The sequence below is a fragment of the Peromyscus leucopus genome, chromosome 3 (assembly GCF_004664715.2).
Source record: "Peromyscus leucopus breed LL Stock chromosome 3, UCI_PerLeu_2.1, whole genome shotgun sequence".
NCBI lineage: Eukaryota > Metazoa > Chordata > Mammalia > Rodentia > Cricetidae > Peromyscus > Peromyscus leucopus.
In genome coordinates this window covers 136,308,285-136,329,982 of record NC_051065.1, presented here as the reverse complement: position 1 = coordinate 136,329,982, position 21,698 = coordinate 136,308,285, and the positions used below count along the sequence as shown (strand labels likewise).

The 21,698-nt window shown below is 41.5% G+C and overlaps 1 protein-coding gene across 2 annotated transcripts in view; it reads left to right on the top strand.

Annotated features, from left to right (window-relative positions):
- Positions 1-885: 885 nt before the first annotated feature.
- Ptpro (protein tyrosine phosphatase receptor type O) overlaps positions 886-21,698 on the top strand; it is a 209,692-nt gene continuing 188,879 nt past the window's right edge. For both annotated transcript variants that reach the window (XM_028872180.2, XM_028872179.2), the window contains exon 1: positions 886-1,422. In XM_028872180.2, the coding sequence (XP_028728013.1) occupies positions 1,348-1,422 (75 nt within the window). In that variant the 5' untranslated portion in view covers positions 886-1,347. The remainder of the gene's footprint in view (positions 1,423-21,698) is intronic.

Below are 21,698 nucleotides of genomic sequence, written 5' to 3'. Positions count from 1 at the left end.
GCGAGAGAGTCAGGCCGACACAGGGCAGGCGTGAGGACACTGAATGGAAATGTGTCAGGGAGAGTGGGCTTGTACCAAGAAAGCTTCAGTGCCAGCACGGGGAACGTTCAATCACAAGCCCAGACCATCATTCTGATCTCTGCAAAGGATCCTTAGTACCTCCGTTTATGCCTACAAAATTCTCAGCCTGAACCTTGAGTTTCCATCTGCAGGAAAAGAAGAGCTTAGACAACTCCAGTCTGACCGCAGGCCACCATTCCTCAGCTGTGTACCAGAGGATGAATTCTTGCCTTCCTGACACCTGGCACCGCACTTCGAAGGATAAAAAGGAAGTTCCATTACTTCAGGACACGGCCAGGACCTTTACATGAAGAAATGACTTCATATCTGAAGAGTGTATCCCACGGTTTATTCTGATAGCGTTATCTTTTAAAAACTCCAAAGTCAAAAAGTTAGACACGAGCACACTGCATGGAACTCACTGCTTGTGATTCTAAAGTCTTGGGTTAGCTATTCATGGATAATTCAGAATATTTAGTGTGTTCATACATAGAGAGTATGTATTACATTCATATTCTAAATATGTGTAAAATACAGTGAACTGAGTGTGCGTAATAGGACAAGCGTGGGAAACTCCTTAACATTGTATTATGTCTTCCTAGGCGAGTGTAGGGTGCGATGGGGGAACAGAACTGAGGTTGGGGGGCATATGAGTTGAAACTCACCCCCCCCCAAAAAAAAACCACTTAAATGTCACTCGTCACTAGTGACTTTAAGTACAAGGGCAAAGGAAAGGAGGTTGAGAAGGACCTGGAATAAGAGGCAACAGAAGGGAAACCCCACAGACACCTCCCTGGAGGAGACTGGGGAGGTTGAGGCGGAGCCTGGCCTGGGGGCTGCCTAGCGATGGGAAGCAGGCAGGCCCTGGTGGGAGGACCCGGGATCTGCACTTCAGGAGTTCCTGGCTCGGAGAGAGAACACCCCTGTTGCTAGGGGGCCGCTGAGAGCTGCCTGCCTGCGCAGCCCGGCCGCTCCCTCCTCACGCCGACCCCTGCCTCGCATGGCAACCGCTATAGCTGTGGCGCAGAGCCTCGCCCACTGCCATCCCCACCCTCTCCATCCTTAGCCATTAAGCAACGCCGGCTCCTGGCACGTTCTCGCCAGACTCGGGCTCAGAAGAGGAGAGCGATCCATCCGGAAGCGCAGGGGGACCGGCCAGGCGACATGCGGCCGCCGGGAGCCTCCCGGGCGCCTGGGGTCTGAGGCTGTCAGCCAAGACCGGTCATTGTGAGCGCCACGGGAACCCGCTGGCGCTGCCGTCCCTCCCGGGTCCCTGGACGCGCCACGATGGGGCACCTGCCCCGAGGAACGCGCGGGGGCCGCCGCCTGCTGCCTCTACTCGGGCTCTTTGTGCTGATCAAGGTAGGGGACCCCCAGTCCTTGGGGATGGGGATCCATCCCGCCGTGGGGAGCTATGCGCTCGGGGCGCGGTGGCCAGGCGGGGATCGCCAGCCGTGCACGCTTTGTCCTCAGCGCGGTGCTGGGTGGGCTGCGGGTATGCGGGTGGAAAGACGTGGAAGTTTGAGCCTTCCAGTTGTCGCCCTTTGTACTCTGACACCTCAGCGATGGGCTAGCTGGATAGTGCTTTCTCCGGCAAAATGAGGTCACTTTCTTTACCGGTCCCCACTGCACCCCAATTCCACTTTCCCCTCTGGCTCTCCCCCAGTGGAGCCTCCGTGCGGCTGCTTTGTCTCAGTCGACTCACCTTCTGCGGGAATCACACGCAGGGCGCTGAGCTCCGGACCAGACGCACCAGCCAGGCAGAGCTAGGGCCAGGGTTCCATTGAGGAAGGAATCAGTTCAACCCCAGGGGAGGTCTCTCCCTGTCTTATCCTCCATCCACCTGAGGATGCCTGGAGAAAACTCTCCACGCTTCCTCCACTTCACCCTCTCGTTGCAGGATGCTGCCTCTGATTTTAATGGTGGAAAATGTAGTTTATAAAATTCACTTTTCCTGTCCTCTTTGGAACGTGTGGCTCAAATTGTACTTTGAGAAAAAAAAAGTGAAAAGGAAAATACTGTTTAAAAACAAAAACTTGACACCTGAAGCATGTAATTAAAAAAAGAAAACAATAACAACGAGTTGTTTTCTTGGCACGTGAGGGGAAGTTAGGATGGGGTACCCCCTCGCTCCTGCTTTCGAGGGTCTGCTTTTGTCCTGAGTTATTTGGTCCCTTTTCCCGTCTTGGCCCAGAGACTCAAGGATGTCCGCAGGTGATCCGGAGCTATCCTTTCAGCACTGCCCGGATACCTAGCTAGGAGAGGTCGCCACATTAATGACTGTAAACGTTCCCGCATTAAGGATTCACTTCATGGTTATATGCCCATTAATTATGAATGCTCCCCAAGGTTACAGTGAACAGGACCCATGAATCCCTGACAGCATCAGTTTAAAATACTCTCTATTTTCTTCTTGTCTTCCCAGATCGCAGGGAAAGAAAGAAAAGAAAGGGGGAAATACCGGGAGAGTACAGGAGTGAAGCTTTGAGTTGTATTTGATACACAGTTTTCAAGTTGTCAGTCATTATTTTATTTTAGAGTCTGGTAAATAAGAGATGCCGCTTCATGTTTTCCCTGTAGGAGGCTTTTCTTTAGTATACTCCACAGGTATATTATGCTTACTGGGTTTTTTTTTTATGATTAACTTTTTTAAAACCATTTGCTAGACTCTGCAGCAACTAAGATGTCTAGGCAGCAGCACTCTTCATGAGCTTAAGATGAAAAACTGAGGCACATGTTTTCCTGAGAGCAGCAAAGAGATTGTGTGTGTGTGTGTGTGTGTGTGTGTGTGTGTGTGTGTGTGTGAGAGAGAGAGAGAGAGAGAGAGAGAGAGAGAGAGAGAGAGAGAGAGAGAGAGAGAGAGAGAGAGATCTGAGTTACATTTAACCTTCGGAACAACTTCAGGTTTTTGCTTCATAGTGCATGGCAACTCTAGAAATGAGACTATTTAGTTTGGGAGAAGAGATGGAAAAGACATGATAATGGAATAAGAAAAATTCAGTCAGGGATAGCATGGTGGTATCTTAGTGACTCTAATAGACTTCCACGCTCTTTTACATAATATGTGTATATCTCAACATTTGCCAGCAAATGTTTATTATGATCTGCACATCATCGCACATACACTGACAAATCTTAAATAAGTATTACACTAATGAGAAAATAATCTGTTATTAATTTCAAGTAAGGGTAGCATTTGCTTCATTTTTAGTATAAAGTATAGCCGAAAAAGGAAACTATAAACTGAATGCCACTCAGCCTCAATCTCCTAAGCTTTTTCCGCACATGCTCTTTGATTGAATCACATTTCCAGACAGTTAACATGAGATGTTAGAAGTGCTAAATTAGGCATATAGGATAATATTATGAATTTTGTAGTTGGTGTATTACATGGTGCATCAGGCATACAGTATAAGCACTTTATAATTTTGAGGTTTTAACTCAAAGTACTGAACAAGAACCAATAAAATAGATACAGCCATGTACATGGTGGCATGAACATTAAAACAATCCATTATTAAATGTCAAATCATCTACCAGATCTCAATGATACAACCTAAAATGGTCCATGGGTATGACACAAACTATTCTCCCATCTCCTGTAAAAATCTCCATAGATTTAATTATGACTAAAATTTATTAATGTTCATATTTATATCCTCTATGTGAGCAAATATTTCAAAGAGCATAAGTCAAATATATTCAACTCTGAAGCTTAGTCTGCAATTTTTATGTTTCTTGTCTCTTCTTTCTTTCTCTTTTTGGTTTATCAAGACAGGGTTTCTATGTGTAACAGCTCTGGCTACCCTAGAATTCTTTTTGCAACCCAGGCTAACCTCGATCTTACAGATATCCACCTGCCTCTGTCTCCTGAGTGCTGGGGTTCAAGGTATGTGCCACCACCTCTTGGCTCATATTTTCTAAAATTCAGGTGAATATAAGCTGTGGGAAGATTGAGGCATGTATGATATGCTGGTTTATAACCATTTTCACTGGGGGAATCTGGAAGGGGTTGAGCATGCAAGGCATTGTGCATCATTGCTCGTCCATGCTTTAGCTATGAATCCATTTAACAAGGTGCCTCTGATTGTCTGAGCCAGACACTGTGCCTCAGGAGATGATATCTGCACAAGTGATGTGGTGTATACCTGGTGCTGGTCATGGAACACTTAGAATTATGTGTTGGTGTTGATGGTAAGCATGTCTGTACAGCTAGAAACAAAAATCAAAGCTCTACCATCAGTCAGGAGCCTTCCAGTCTTGTCTTCTGTGTGTGGATCAAATGGATTGCTTACTTAGTGTCTCCCTCTTGTGTGTCTTCCCATAATTCCTACTGAAAACAACCCAACATCACAGTTTTACTGCCTTTACTGAAAATGGCTTCCTATGTCATCAACCCAGTCAATATCAGTGCTTTGTCAACTAAGACACAAACTGCAGACTATGACCTCATCAGAATCTGATGTCTGTCTTCCCTCAAGTGTGACTTTTTATGGTTAACTGGAAGTTCCCTGCCCCTTCATTAGTAGATCCAGCATGAATGAGTCCTTTCTTTCTTTCTTTCTTTCTTTCTTTCTTTCTTTCTTTCTTTCTTTCTTTCTTTCTTTCCTTCTTTCTTTCTCTCCTACATTTCTTTATTTCTGTTCTTACATGAGATGTCATCAAAGATCATTAACTTTGAAAGGGGTTTCAATACTGTACTTTTTTTTAAAGGTCTGTGTTTAATTTTATGAATGTTATGATAATGGTCATCATACTCTTATCCAGGATAAATACCTACAATCCCTGGTCTTTCTGCCTTTCTCCACTTCCATGAGATCTTTGTCTCCCTATGTCTTTCTGTCTCTGTCTCTCTCTATCTCTCTCACACACACATGCACACCCAATTTGTCTCATTTTCCTGTGGAAAAAAAATTTTTTTTTTTGGTTTTTCGAGACAGGGTTTCTCTGTGTAGCTTTGTGCCTTTCCTGGAACTCACTTGGTAGCCCAGTCTGGCCTCGAACTCACAGAGATCCGCCTGGCTCTGCCTCCCGAGTGCTGGGATTAAAGGCATGCGCCGCCGCCGCCGCCGCCGCTGCCCTCCTGTGAAAATTTTATCTTGAGTTTTCTGGGCATGGTTTTGCAGGTAACGAGTGTTGAGCCTTCCCTTTGTGAGCACATTCCTGGTTTAGATCATTATGATGGAAAAGACTACCACTGTGTGCCAGAGAAAGTCCACACTATCTCTCTTCCTTAACTGTAGATTAACTGCAGAGTATTTGTACATATTATGTATGTGTGCAGTATGCGCAAGTGTGTTCATGTGCAGGGGGCAGAGGTTGAGATCAGGTATCTTCCTCAGTCACTCTCTTGTCTTCTTCATTTTTTGAGACAGAATCTCTCACCAAAACTTGAACTCACTGTTTAAGCTAGACTGTCTGGCCAGAGAGTGGGGTTATAGACACGTTTTCCCACTTTTGGCCTTTTACATAGGCAGTGGGGGTCTAAACTCAGGTCCTCATGCTCCCACAGCAAGCACTGTACTCCTTCCGTAACCGACTTGAATCTTGAGGGTTTTGAAAAGGATCTTTGGGTTGGTACCATTGCTGCGGTCAGTGGCAGTAGAGCTTAACAACAATGACTACAGAGACCGATTTCTTCTCTCCCATAGTTCAATGAGTTCAGATCCATGGGTCCATCGATGTCTCACTTCCATATGCATATCCCAGTGCAAGATGAATCTTACTACACAATATTTAATGGTCCTCATCTAATGAATCCAAATACACTATAAATACTTTTGAGATAAAAGTTTTATCTCATAACTTTTGTCTTTCCCTGTGTGTTAGCATCTGGCATTAGAAGTATGATAACAACTTAATAAACGGGATAAAATTTATCTTCACTATATAAATAGCTCCTAAGCATTCTGAGATATTATAATAATTGACTTGCGAATATGTCTATAAAAGGAAAGCCTAAAGAACTATCATTATAACAGTTAAATAGTCATAATTATAATGTAATCACTACACTATAAATAGTAAACCTTTATCAATCATATACTAATATATTATTAAAATCACAAATTGAAATACAAACCTGTTATTTTTCTCAAAAATATGATGCCCTCAGCTATGCATTTATTCATGAGTGCTTCTTAAACTGTTACTTGAATTTATCAGTTAAAAAGCAGTAACTGGGGGCTGGAGAAATGACTAGATGATCAACAGCACTTACTGCTCTTGCAGGAGACCCAGGTTCAGTTCCCAGCGCCCACATGGTAGCTTCAACCACCTGCAACTCTAGTTTCAGAGGCTTTGACACTCTTCTGGTCTGCAGAGGTACTACACAAATGTGGCACAGGTATACATACATAGGCAGAGCACTCATTCACATAAAATAAAAGTAAATAAATCTTTTAAAAATTAGTTAAAAGATTGAAAGCAGCAATGACAAGTAGGCATGCCTGTAATCCCAGCACCTGGAAGGTACAATCAGGAGTTCAAGGTCACAGTTGTTACAGCACAAGTTCAAGGCTAGCCAGGGCTACATAAAAAACTGTAGCCATTGAAGCTGGGAATGGTGCTGCATGTCTGTCAACCTGGCACTCACCAGGCTGAAGCAGGAGGATTTATAGATCATGGTTAGCCATGCTTACAGTAACGTGGAACCCTCTCTCAAAGAAGCAAGTCACGGTCTACACGTTAGTGGCAGATGGTTCCCATAAAACCTAAAACTTACTTATATCAGCAAACCAGCAGTCAATACAGGCATACCCAAGGTGGTTTTGGCTTCCATTCCACATCGCTACTCCCCCATATCATTATCATCCCTCCTGGGTCAATATTTCACTACTCCTAGTGGTAGGAGGCTCTCAAACGTTTTTGTGAGAATATTGCCTCTAACAGGCCCCTTTCAGCAGGCTCTCTTGGTAATTCCTGTGGTGGTATTTAATCCTGGGTCATAACCAGTCACTTACACAACTCCTGTATAGGGGCCTGTGAGTCTTAGCTCCTTCTGCTTTAGTAAGTGTGAGAGAGCTTTGTTGTGCATTAACACCAATTGACCTGAGAAGCCAAAGCAAGGAGACTGTGGAGTGCTGTGGTTTAAATGTAAAACGTCCCCCACTGGATCATGCTGCTAGCTGCTGGTGCTGATTTGAAAGGCTGAGGAACCTTTAGGAGGTGGAGCCTCGCTGGAGGAAGAGGGTTCCTGGAGGATTCTTTGCCCCTTTTCCTGCTGCTTCTCTGCCTCCTGGCTGTGGTGTGAGTGGCTGCTTTGTGATCCTGCCTTCGCTGCTATGATGGGACTGTGTCCCTTTGTAAACTGTCATCCAAAATGCAGTCTTCCTTGTCTGAGCTGCTTCTTGTTGGGTCTTTGATCACAAAAATGAGACAAGCAACTGCACCCTGTCGTAAGTAGAGGAAATAAGAATGTGTACAGGTTCAATGACATCAATTTGCAATCCAAACAAAGACTCTTCTCTTGGCACTATTGATTCTGGAGGGTTCCATATGGTTTCTATGAGCTGTTGATGAGAAGATGTGAAAACACAAACTATAATTACAGCAACAACAAAAACCAACTTTCAAAACCCTCTCATGTGGTTCTGCAGCCTCGGTTGTTTTTGTCTTCTTTTCTATGTGGGCTCCAGGGCTCCCCCAAAGCAGGTGCCAGATTATTTTCCCCTTTGCAAACAGTGCCGTCAAGTTCATCACTAGAGGTGCGCCCATGTGTTCCCATCTGGCAACTGTTTCAGCATCTAACGCTACAGTGAACGACCTTTTCCTTCTGGGGGTTTCCTGGATGCTTGTAGGCAACTCGGCTCCTCTGTCTTCTGTATTTTAAAACAAAACAAGCAGAAGATTTTGAAGCAAGGCTGAAGAACTTCCTTGATAAAGGGGATTTTCTTCCCTTTCTGTCAGGAAATTGAGACAATAGAAAGGAAAAATGATAAACGTTATGGAAACTATTTCACAAAGAGAGAATCAAAACGGGAATGAGATCTTCAAGTTCAAGAACTGTGTTACAAATGATATACACACAGGTAATTTCTGAAAGAAAATGAATTCCAGGAGAATGAAATGAAATTTGATGAAAACAGATAGATTGCCCTCATCTATTTGTATGCAAATACACGGGTTACTTAAAAATTGCATTTATTTATTTTATTATGCGCACTTGCGGAGTAAGAGGACAACTTGCCAGAGAAAGTTTGTTCCTTGCTGTGTGGGTCCCAGTGACTGAATTTAGACAATCTGGTTGGTGGCCAGCTGCTTCCCTCCCTGAGCCACTCCACGGATTCATGTGGTGCTTTCAAAAGGCTCTTTTCAATGAAGAATGAAGTACAATTCATTTTCCTGACAAAACTGTTCCTATCTTAAATTAAGTGATAAACCAGATAAATCTATTTTACACTAGTAATTAATTCATTCACAGGCCTTTACTATTAAATCTATATATGTATATGTATGTATTCTTGCCTTTTGCATATATATACATATATATAAATGATTCAAATGATAAATATGTCCCTTTTTCCTTTTTTCTGGGAAGTTGTCCTCCAACCAACATACGTGTTTCATGGTATGCATGCACCCTCATGTACAGACAAAAATAAATGAATGTCAAATTCTTTTCAGACAACTGAGACTTTAGTTTTGTTCTATTTTTTCCTCAATAAAGATCACTGGTTTATGGATGAGAATATGGTGAACCCACATCATTGTGTTTCTGAACCTTCACCTATCAGGACCCCTGGTACTTAGTCCATTTTCTGTGCCTTTTAATTTTCTTGACAGAGTAGACTTAACATTTATCAACATCATTGATAAATCTTTTCCCCAAACCAAAATAGAAGCATTGAGAAATTATAGGAGAGTGATTAGTTGTCCAGTACATTCAGTCAACCAAACACTTAATGGTCATCTATTAGGTTCCAAGAATTGACTAATGCTTCAGGGAGAGTGGCTAACAGTCAGATGTATCTTTGCAATGGTACAATGTGAACACAAATACAGAAACAGTAAAATGTCACAAAAACATAGTTAGATGTATGTTCAATAGAGGAAATGTAAGATATAAGAGGAAAGCATCTTGTGATTTAATATTAAATATGAGCCACATCCTGAAGCATAGACAGTGTCTTTTTCAACATTAACAGCAAGTATAGCATGCTAATTGAATTAATGCTGTGATCACTAAAATTTTACTCTATAGCTTAACAAACAGATGACTAAATTTTCAAGCAACAGAAATATAAATATATATATTTAAAGCATATATTCACTCATGAGCTGAAAGTCTTTAAATAATCTTGTAGCAGATTGGTTTATGTGAATGGCCTATTAGTTCATTGTTCATGTGATAAAGTCTGGGTTAGCTCTAATTGTTTCCTATAACTTTAATTTCATTTTTGTTTGTTGGTCAATCAGAGCCAGAATTAGGGTGAAATTGTAACTAAATTATTTATGCTTTCATATTAGTGACTGAAAGCAATGCTTCCTATCACTCCATGAATTTATGATAAGAAATTCCACCTGGAGGTCTGGCCAAAGAGTTTATCAGGTAGATACACCTGCTGTCCATCCCAATGGTCCGACTTTAATCCCAGAACCCACATGGTAGGAGGGGGATAATTCTGGGAAATTGTCCTCCAATCATCATACGTGCTCCATGGTAAGCATGCACCCTCATGTACAGACAAAAATAAATGAATGTAAAGTGGAAAATTTAAATTGCATCTACCAAGTTAAAGAGTAATATTAGAAATTCTTTAGTGAGTAAATTGTTTTTATCGAGTTTTATAATGTTTATTCATTATCAAATCAATTTTTCTAGAAACTTCCAAGAATGTATGTATATAAGTCCCCCATGTCCCTGGGGCAGTGTTATTAGGACACGACACTTTGCTGCATGTTGTCTTTCTCAAGGACTAGCCAGTAGTATTCAACTTAAGTTCATTTGGTGGTCCATAAAAAAGATGTTTAAGAATGTCACTCAGGGATTTCTACCTAATTTTGCAACATATTGAGAACTGAAGTGTAGGAATAAAAAGCAAGGATGTGATGGCAGATTGGATACATGACACACATGTGCATATCTTACAATGGTGTTCCCTGGAGGTTAGCTGAGGAGGAAAAAGCTGCCCTTAATGTGTGTGGCTCCGTCTCATCCAGGATACGATGCAAAGGAGTAAAAGAGGAAGTGAACTGAGTACCAGCATTTATCGATTTTGTTTTCCGGCCTTGGACTCAGTGTGACTTGCTGCCTCACACTTCCACCGGGGAACCATGCCTGCAACCACAGACTAGAACTTCAAACTCAAAACCAAAAGAAGCTCCCCTTCTGGGCTGGCTCAGTGGTTAAGAGCATTTGCTGCTCTTGCAGAGGACCCAGGTTTGGTCCCCAGCACCCACATGGTGGCTCACAAGTGTCTGATATTCAGGATCCAGTACTTTCTTTTGGCCTCTAAGGCAATGCATACACGTAAAAATAATCCTTAAAAGAAAAAGAAAATTTTCCTTCTGCAAGTCACTTCCTGTCAGGTATTCTCTCACAGTAGCAAGAAAAATGAGTATAATCTTGCTGAAATACACCAAGAATAGCCACGATATTTACAATAATAAATCGTTATGAGAAAATGCCTATTATTTAGGTGTCCTCAGAATTCTGATTATTCTTTTAAGACAGAGCCTTCTAGTCAAATTTGATCTGTAGCTGAGGAAAACCTTCAGCTCCTGATTCTATTGCCTATTCGGGGAAACACATCTTTGCAAATGGCTTAACATTTCTAGATCTTAAGTTTCCTATCAAGGAAAATCAAGTCTGGTGTCATGGGATCCAGCATTGAGCTGGGGGTCATCGGGCAAGGCAAGAGGATTACAACTTCCAGACCACACAATGGCATCCTTTCTAAAACAACAAAGCCAAAAGCCGCACACAAATTAAATTGTATGCTGTCTGTGATATGTCCTTAGATATCGAGTAACATGGATCTCCCCTCAACAATACGACAGAAAAGCAGGTACTTTGCATGAACATGCACTGATACAAACCATTATTTACAAATAAGTTGTGGCCAAACTTATTGTGCATTGTGCTGGGGAATTTCCCTTTGCAGTTTTCCCTAACCAAATTATACTTTTTAATTAGTCTCTCACAAGTGGCTACAGGCTTCACTTAGAGTGGTTAGACTCCAGGGATTTGCAATATGGAAATGCTGGTATTGTAAAAGCTTCTCACTAACATGATTGTCAGGGCTTAGCATTAAATACCTTGGACATTAGTCTAAAAATTGAGCTTAGGCATTTGTGGGGTTGTTGTTGTTGTTAATTATCAAAATCTGCTAAAACGCAGCTACCATTCAGGGTACCCAGGGTTGAATCGTTGGATTTATATTTTATGTATTTGCAACTCACAAAAGCCTACAGGATCTTTAAAGCTGTGTTCACCTGTGTACTATTACCCTGCTTGTTTCAAATCCTTGATTTGATAGAATGTCTTTCATTTTTGAAGGTTAATGGAGAACATAGGAAGACTATTGAAATTCTTGTTGCTATGCTGAAGTCTCCAATTAGCCTTCCACTCTATGGTTTTTCATAGATCTGAAGTAGGGAGCTCTTCATTTGTAATACTTGAAGGAGCTCAAGTCAGATATGTATCAATAGCCACAATATCTTTATATTAATATATTGAGAATTCAAAGTAGACATTCTCTATCACAAAAACAAAAGCAACAGGCAGAAAAAGAAGAAACCTTCTTCCTAAATCACTCCCAAATAACTACCCTCTGAAGATGTATATTCCAAACTTGTTTTGTGTGTGTGTGTGTGTGTGTGTGTGTATACATATATATAGTCAAAATCATTAAGCTGCCCTACTATGCATGTTCTTCTCACTTAAATGTATCACATATTTTCAAGGCCTGTGTATTTCAACTTTCTGAAATTTGTTACATTAAGTTATAAGTCCAAGGATCTATTATATAAGATTTCCAGATGTATTTGCATTAATTAAGGGCATAGACCATCATAGATATTGATCATAAGTATGAAGTGGGGCTCAGGGATTTGGAGAGTAAGGAGGTCGGTCATTGCTTATATGTGTGTTGTCTGTGTGTATGAGCAGTCAAAGAACTAAACAACAAGCAAAGCAATTAATGCTACATTGGCAGGACTTTATTTCCTCCTTTTCTATTCCAAATCCCCTCATAAGAAACTGAAGAGCATAGACTGTCTTGTGAAAAAAAAAGGAAAGATGTTGGCTTGAGTTTGGTCTGTGTTCTGTGCTAGCTGTGTGCCATTTGGTGGTGTACTGGCCTCTTGATGGAAGACAAGCTGAGGTGGTCATGGGTCCCTGTCCATTCAATTTTTCCAGTGGCCCAGCCTGCATCCTTCCCTCACTCTAGCTTTCCACCCTTGGAGGAAACTTCCTCCCACAAAAGAATGGGTGACACTTTTTTCTTACTTGACCTCTGTGCCTTGAAGAGAGTGATTTACAGGGAGCTGAATGGCTGGTCCCAGCTAAGCTCACTGTATGCCTGCAGTTTACTGAGTATGGCCTTTGGGATGGGCCTGTGACTGAAGCTAGAAGACTCAGGACCTAGCCATATTACGGACTGGAAACTAGCCATGGGCATGGCTCTATGGCATGAGCTCAGATCTTGCCCTCAGCTATAAAACCGTCAGAGAGAATTGTTTTATATGTGAGAAGAAGCAGACAGAGGCATAAGAAACTTTGGCAAAACTCTCCTTCATTGCAAGGAGATGGATCTCATCTCTCAGACTCCACAGAGTCACTCACAGATATACAGGAGAGCCACAAGACAGCAACCCGTTGAAATTCAGTCCCATTGCAGCTGAGTAGGCAAATCAGTAATGCTCTCAGGGTCACTGGAGAATCAGAATCACAGTGATTATATAATTTGTCACACCAACTGGAGCACTTCTGTGAGCAAAGAGATCATTATGCTGGACAGCGGACACAAATTGACCTGTTCTGGGAAACCAGGGCAAATGGTTTCCTTCCTGAACTTACTGACAGACATTATTTTATAAACTGTGTTTTTACCATCTCCTCACTATTGCCACCCAATTCTGAAACTTTTATCTTAAACAACAGCTAACCATATTAGAGGGATCATAGTTTATCTCAATAAACTAAAGCTTGCACCTGGAATTTTGTACCAGCCAGACACTGAAGACAGTAATAACGCCCTTTGGTGTGGGGATGGTTAAAACTGTGGCACATCCATTCAGTGTATGGCAATGAAGATACAGATTGATGCACACAGTTAACTTCACCTCAATTAAAGTATTCTTATTGAAAAAAAAAACAGTCTTAAAAGATGGCAGTTGGTCTGGTTATATTTATGTAATATTCTTGAAATACCAAAGTCATGGAGCTGGGGAATCAAGTCCTCTTTAACCAAGGATGGAGAGATGGTGTATGTATCTATAAAAGGGCCGCTCAAGGAAGTCTTGTGATATGGATACATTTATATACGTATATATATTATCATAGTGGCAATTTCCCTAAGCCATATATGCATGTCAGTATCCCTGCACCCCAACATGTACGTATGCATGAGCACATGTAGAGTTGGTAAAATCTGAATGAATTGTACCAATGACAGTTTCATAGTTTGGGTATTTTCTTATTTTGATAGGGAACATTGTTACCACCGGAGTGAAAGGTGTATGGCCCTTTTCTATACATTTATTTGCAACTTACGTATGTGTAGAGGGGCATGCATGTTTGTGTACATATGTGGGTGTGCAAGTATACTCACCTGTGTGTAGGGGCAGGGGAAAGGTCAGCTCCAGTATTTTCGTCTATCACTCTCTATTTTATTTTTTGAGACAGGGTATCTTACTGAACCCGGAACCTGCCTTGTAGACTAAGCTAGTGACCCAGGTGAACCCACTGTATCTACCTATCTACCTACCACCGTTCCCTCCCCTGCAATGCTGGAGTTACAGATGTGCACACCCATGCTCAGCTTTTACTCACAGAGCCATTGCCCTAGTCATTATTTCCAACTTTCTGTAAGTCCGTAATTATTTCAGAGGTAAACTTCAGTGCTTTTTTGTTTATCTTGAGTTTTTATTGTGCCCACCAGTTTGCTAAATATTTTAACTTAGTAGCTGACAGACCTAACCTCTCATCTACAGCAACTCAGAAAGAAAATAATTACATTGACAGGGAAAATGAGGCTAGCTGAATAAATGTGTAATATTTTAGGAAAATATGTACAAAATAGGAAAGGACCTTAAAATACTACTAGCTTGCAAACTCAAATTGATTATGAAGCAGGTTGTGTATTTCACTACACTTTGCAAGACTTGTAAATCCTGAAAAGGACAAGAGTTAAGACAGCCCCACTCATTAACATGCACATCAACACTAAAGACACATTTTAATGACTTCAGAGAATCAGTGGAACTGACGTCACAGATGTCACCATGGTAGCACTCAAATAGAATAGATCATTGATTGACAAAGAATAGTCTGTTCTTCAAGGGTTGTTTCATAGCACATCAGGAAATTATACAAAATAAACTCAAATTAAATAGAAAGTAGGTAAGTTTCCCAACTTTGAGTGAAATATGGGGTGGTTGGAGAATTTTTGAGGGAGAATATATGTTTATTTAAAGCACTCTTCCTCAAATGCACTCAACTTCTCCAGGAAGGAAGACATTGTGCTCATTTTTAAGACATGAAATAAAGTGTGTCATCAGGAAATCTGTGCTGTAAATGAAGGTAACGTGGACACATAAAATCTCAAGGGATACTGTATCAGAATACCGTAAAAGCCTAGAAACAGTGGCTTACTAACCCTCAGATGAGCGAGAGAGCAGTGCACACTAGTAAAGGACAGGCACACAGACTTGAAGGGGCGTCTGTTTTATAAAGACATAAATGTCCATGTGAGTCCTGTTCAGTAGCTTTGATAGCAATTATTAAGGAAAATCTTTCAGATTGAAGCAATGGGGGAAAACCCATAACCACATTTGTAAGGAGAGTAAGGTAGGTAAGTTAATGTGGAATGATGTAGGAAATACACAAAATACCAAAGGACCTTAATAAAGCACTATCAGGGACAAATTCAAGTTCATTATGCAGCCAGCTGCAGGCTGAACTCTACTGTCACCAGATTAATCGATGGGTGAGAAGACTCAGTCAGGTCTAGGAGGCTTCATCCAGACCCGTGGATAGATTCACGTGCCGAAGAGGGCAAGAATTTGGAAGTGAGAGCGTAGAGAGTTTGTGTTCTCTGCTGCTTCTTCTCTGCAGCCACACAGGCACACATTAAGATGCACTTTGGCTCTTCAGTGGCATGCAGGAAAAATTATCATACCTCATTTTAGCTTTAATTGCTTTTATAATTCTGAATTTGCTGTTAAATGCAAATGCTTAATTCTAAATATGCACGCTCTGTCTTAATTAGATAAAATAATCCTCTGTTGCTTGGGTAGTTCCATAAATTAGTCCCTAGACTTAAACTCTCCTGGATCCTGTTGTTTCTACATTAATCTGTAGCCACTCTTACGGACAAATGAGAAATAAATGGATTTTTCCAGACTCATGTTGTAACTGCTGGCATGCTTTCAAATTTATTTCCTTTGGATGTGACTAAAAATTGCTCTTGTGACCATAATAATTATAATTTGTGTTAATATGTTCTTATAATTGTGAAATTTCCTCTACAGGTTTTTTTCTTTATTTAAAGCCATGAGTTAAAATTACATGCTTTCAGTCTCAAATAAATAGTGAATACAGCAGTACTACCGTACAGTCAGCCCTCTGTCTGTGGGTGTCCACATCTCTGGGCTTGTCCAACCCCAAGTTGGAAATATTCAGAACATCGTGTCTCTGCTGACCATGTACCAACACTTTTTCCTATCACTACTCCAGAAGAAATTCAATATAACAACTATCTAGCATTTACATCAATTAGCTGTTATAAGTAGTGAGAGATTACTAAGAATATATAGAAGGGTGTACCTAGGTTACATTCAGATGTTACACCATTTAGGGATTCTACCATTTATAGATTCTGGTCCTTGAACCAATCCCTTTGGGAAATCAGGAGCCAGTTGTGAACACAAATGCTAACTCAGAAATAAAGTTTCTACAAATAGGGTCATATCGGTTGGTCCCAAAGGAATCAAGCAACTGAATAACTAGCAGAAATCAGATGATAAATCCTTCTAAGCTTCACTGCCTTATTCATAAGAATGGTGATGAAGTATTCACTGATGCCACCATGGCTTAGTACTCAGGACTTTCTCTGTAGTTTCCACTGCAGAGCTTTCTACATCATTATCACTGTCCCAGTAATAGGGAAACTGAGTTTTGGAGATGTTCAGAAGGAGCAAAAATAAGCTTCTGGTCTTCACATGGTGTAGATGAATGCTACATCACATTGCTTTGTCTGGCATGGTTCTCAGTTCCATATCCACTAGCTTACCTTTTCTCTCTTTCTCCCTCCTGCTTCAGAAGTGTCTTGAGACTCCTGTGACAGAATCAACTCTTAAGTCCATTTGTGAGCACTGACATTTGGACAGAGATAGGTCAAGGGTTCTTCTTGGCAACAGTCCTTGATCACCCAAGATCTTCCTTGTGGTTTTTCATTTTGCCCACCAATCTGACAGTCATATGTTTCCAGACCCAAGCCTGCTGTCAGGTTCTATAAGTTCACACATACCAGGTTTATGCTTTTACTCATCACCTCCTTAGTTTGGTGCACACACATGATGCTTCTACACTTTTTGGATAATTACACAGAGCTGAACTGTAATATGCTTGGGTGGAAGATGCCTGATCTCAATGATTGTACAATCAGACCTTCTGCAGTCCAAGACATAAGCAGGCAGGTAGACTTGATAGTCTGTGGCTTCCTAGCTTTGTGAGCCTTTCCTCCTTCAACCAGGCCTGTTCCTTTAAGAAAGGACAACAACATTTTAACACTAATGTCTTCCTTTTGATTGCATTAGGTTTGCAAATTAAACCGATTAATGGTGGCGTTCAGTGCAGGTCCCAGCTCTTCTGTTTAGTACTCTTATCTGACAACGTGTAAATAGAAGACATAATTAATTACTCACGACTTGCATGTCAAGTTGAATAAAAAATCACATCCCCGGGAGGCCCGTTATTACATATCTGACTGTTCTGTAAAATTGGTTTCACGAAGATGAAGCATACCTGGAGATAAGGGTTTTGTTTGTTTTCCTATCCGTTCTATTTAATTTATTAGAGTGTCTTTTAAAAGATGTGGAAGAAAAACATGACCTGCTAACACAATTCTAAGAAGCTTATTGCATTTGCCCAGGGATGGTTATTTTTCATTTTGTTTTAAAAATACAGTTTTCAGTTAATCGGTGGGATTATAAAGTCTGTATTTGAGAGTTTTTTGAGTGAAATGTTTTCACAGAAAAGAGCCCCCAGAAGGCGACTGCTCCCTCTTCAGAATAGGCCCAGACACTGATGTCATCAGGCATCCGTGCTCTGTCATACCATTTTCCCCATAAATTGTCTCATCCTCAAACCAAAGAGTGTCCTACCTACCGTGACTGGAAACAAAGGCGAGGGAGGGGGCCCTTCCTTCATCTTGTCTTCCATCTTATCTGTCTAGAGTTGAGCTGAATGAAATGAGGTCTCTGCTTTAAGTGGAACATTCTGTGGTTCAAATTTAGCTCTCAATCTGTTCTATGGTAATTTTTGAAGGCATGGATTGTGTCTGGCAGAGAGCCGTGCGACCACGAGAGGTGGCCCGGCTTTGTCGATTTTGATCACTGTAAAGGAAAGTCTTTTCTAGGAAGAATTTCTGAATGAGCCTGCCTTATGATGGGTATTTAATAAAATTAGTGTTTGCCTTGGGTCAGGGAAAAAGAGAACCCATTTCCTGATGAATGAAGGTGGGAGAGTTGTCAAAGCAGCATGCTCACTCACCTCCACTCAGCCGCATCACCTCTCTGGAAAAAAAAAAGACTCTGAATCACTTCCATCTCATGGGAGTACTGTGAAGTCTAAATGAGGTAACCTGTGAAAGCACTTTGTAAACTGTAAAGCGCCATTTAAGTACATGTTACTCTATTAAAAATGGTGACATAGTCCGCTTTGTTCGCTTTATTAGAGATTTGCCTTCTTTCCCCTGAGTCTGTGAGTGCATTTGCACAGGTGTCCTGGAAGGCTGTCATTAAAATTCAAGTCCATTCCTTCGATAAGTAAAGTTTGCCACACCCAAGTTAACGGAGGTCACTTGCACTCACGGCTTATTTAACTAGACTTCTCCTTTGCATAAATGTCCCAGGATGTTTCTATAAGATGACAAATACCATCACATCAGCTCCATTATTTACCTATTGATCAAACTGCTAATAAAAATGAGTGTACAGCCTAGTACATATGATACTGCCAATATTCCCTTTGGGTTTATATTTATGGTCAGTAGTCAATCTGTCCTATGCTAAAGGCAACCATTATTCCCGAATTCTTTCTATTAATATGTACTAAGAACTAGTTGTGTGACCAAATAGTTCTTATCACTGTTTTCTGGAGTTTGTAAGAGAATGTATAACACTAACCCCAACTGCAGAGCAGCTGGCCCTCAGCATACCCTGTGCCTTGCTCCCGAGAAACAGCTCTGTCATGGGACACTCAGTGTCCCATGGGGCATTGGTTCTGAAGCCTCGTTTTTCCTGGGTACCACCTCTGCGCTTCCAGACTCTCCATTTTGACTAGCCATCTCTCTTGTTCCACCAGATATTAACTTCACCCTCCTCAGCATCTTTGCCAATGCTCTCAAAATTTACCCTCCTCTTGAGAAATTAAGACTCTCTTTCTAGGCCAAACTTGTGCTTTATGTTTTGATTTTCTCCTTGGAGCTTGTCAGTTTTAAGTCAATCAATGTCATTCCTGTCATACTAATTATTCAGGCATGTCTGAATTCCCTGTAGACATGAGCTAGACACTCCCTCCCCAACCCCAACCTACCACATTAACAGTTGAAAATTTACTTGTCTAACTTGGTTTTACTCTCATTCACCTTGACCATGTCCCAGCAGACTGAAGAAACTAGCAGACTAACCACAGGCCTTGCAGCATGCAGACAGATGTGCAGATGAGTGCTGGGGTGAGGATAACCATTCAACAACACAATCATAGCAAGGACAACAAAACATCCATGCAAAACACACTGTATTCTGGCCTTTGTAATAGTTTATCATCGCATTTCAACAGGAAACTGAATATAAGGTCAGAATTGTATTTACACTTGCCCCCATGCATTTAGTCCCACAGTGGTTCTGCTATTACAGATTTTTGAAAACTGTACATCCAAATATATATGGGCAGCAAAGAGGACACAAAGTTGGGTAGGTGAGTAAAGGGTGGTTCAGGGAGGAGGGGAAGGGGGTGAATATGATGAAAACAAACTGTACAACATTCTCTAAGAATTCGTTAACAAAAGACACAAAGTTGGGAGGGGGAAGGGCGGGTCTTTGAGGAGTAAAGGGTAGAGTGGGGGTTGGATCTGATTAAAATACATCGCATACATGTATGAAATTCTCAAAAAATTAATAAAAGCATTATACTGGAACAAAGGAAATAGGAGGTTAAAGAAAAAATATTTGCCAGAAAAATCATGCCATCAAGAATGAAATAAAAATTAGAAGTTTAAAAATTAAGTTTCGTTGTTGTTCACACGAACACATCCCAGGTTGAAAGTCAATTTGTATATGAGACAATATGAATGATATTAGATTCTAGCTAAAGTGGAAGGTAAGTAAGTATACTCTGTCTTAAAAAAAGTGAAATAATGAGAAATCCCTAAATTTCCTACTTTTGAACACTCTTGGTGTTACCACCCCAGCATTATGTGAACATGGGAAATCTGTCACATTGTTTTCAGAATCAATAATGGACATCATCCACATGGTTTTGAGATGTATTTATTTAGAAATTTAACTCCACGAGCAGATCATCTCCAAGCCTTCTGATACAGTTCACACAATATTGACCACTGAAAACACTGAATCAGGACCTCCATATTCCATTGGTCCTCCCTGTAGAGAACTGTTGGAGAACTTGAAGGAATGCAGCGAAAGGAATAAGATTTTCTTCTTCCTAACACCACAATGTCTTGTTAAGAGAAGCGAAAACAAATGCAATGTACGTTATTGAGACAGTTCCACACTGAGAATTCAAGCTTTCGTCTGTGATCTTTCTGATCGTAGATCTGAGTGGGATGTACTTTGTGAAGTTTTCAGACTACTCTACAGAGTGTGTTTCTACATTTGGGATTCCATGGCTCTTTTCATATGCTGATCTCAATTCAGCATCAAGTCTTTCTCTTTTCACAAACCATCTGGGAGATTGACACATTGCCTCTCACCAGATGGCCGAACGCGCCAATCCCTCGCTTCTGTGCCACCATACTTCCGTGATAAACCCTGAATGCTTTAGCACAGTGCTGTTGCTCAAGGAGAATTCCTCTGCTTCCGGGACTGAGAACCACCCCATCGTTGGTCATTTCATTTCCCAAGGACCAGAGCCCATATGATTTTTTGTCATGTATAGAATTGTTCTAGGGATCCAAGGAGCTAAACAATTCAACTGAGCAAGCCCAGCAACATCTTACCTTCCTCCAACTTCTTTCCTTACTCCATCTTTCCCTGTCTCCCCCTCCCTCCTGCCCCCCGCCCCCGTCTCTGCTTTGCTTATTCGTGCTCTGTCTCTGGAGTCCACCCTTCCTCCTCTTTGTTCCTCACATGCAAACTGTTGGATACCTGAAGGCAGCAGAACACAAACACAGTGCGCTCTGGATGGAGGCTTGCACATTTCTGAATCTAGACTGCAGAGACTTACACCATTCACACATGTGACTATTTTACAACGTGAGAACGTGTTTTGAGGTTGTTATCTGTGAAGATGTTGGTGAAGCCCTCCCTTCTTCTCTGGGTCTTGAGAAATGACCTGACAGCTGCTGAAGGGCAAGGACATGGAAAAACCTTCCTCCAGCCCAGAAGATGCACCTCAGTATCTTCAATATCCCACCCCTCCCTTACCGCTTTCAAGTTTTGTGAGTTCTTCTAGACACTAAGGGTTCCAGGAGAAATCATGAGTCTGGAGAGTTGTCAGTTCTGATTGGTCTCAATTCTCTTATGCCTGAAGCACTTTCCGATAGGATCCTGAGCTTTTTCCTCTCAGTTTTTGCCTTCTTTCTTCTGTCTTGACTCTTAAATTTGAGAGTTTTCATATTCCCCGACAAACAGACACTCCACATGTGATCACTTTCAGGTTTGAATACCAACCTTGAGTGGCGGCAATTTTTCTCCCTCATTGTTCCCCAGAAAAGTCTCATCACTATAGCAACATACAGAATTTTGCCTCCAAGGACTTTTATTTCAAATTTTCTTCTCACTGATTTCCCCACCAAGATTTCAGACCGCTTCCTTGTGTGTCGTTGTATCACTCCTATTGCACTTCCGCATTGGAGCTGACAGCTGAAACCTGGGTCTTCTGAAATCTGTTCCCCTCCCCTCCCCTCCCCTCCCCTCCCCTCCCCTCTCCTCCCTCCTCTCCTCTCCCTGAAGAGCCAGGAACAGAAGAAACCTCTGCATCATCTTGGCATGGCTAAAGAGAGACCTGG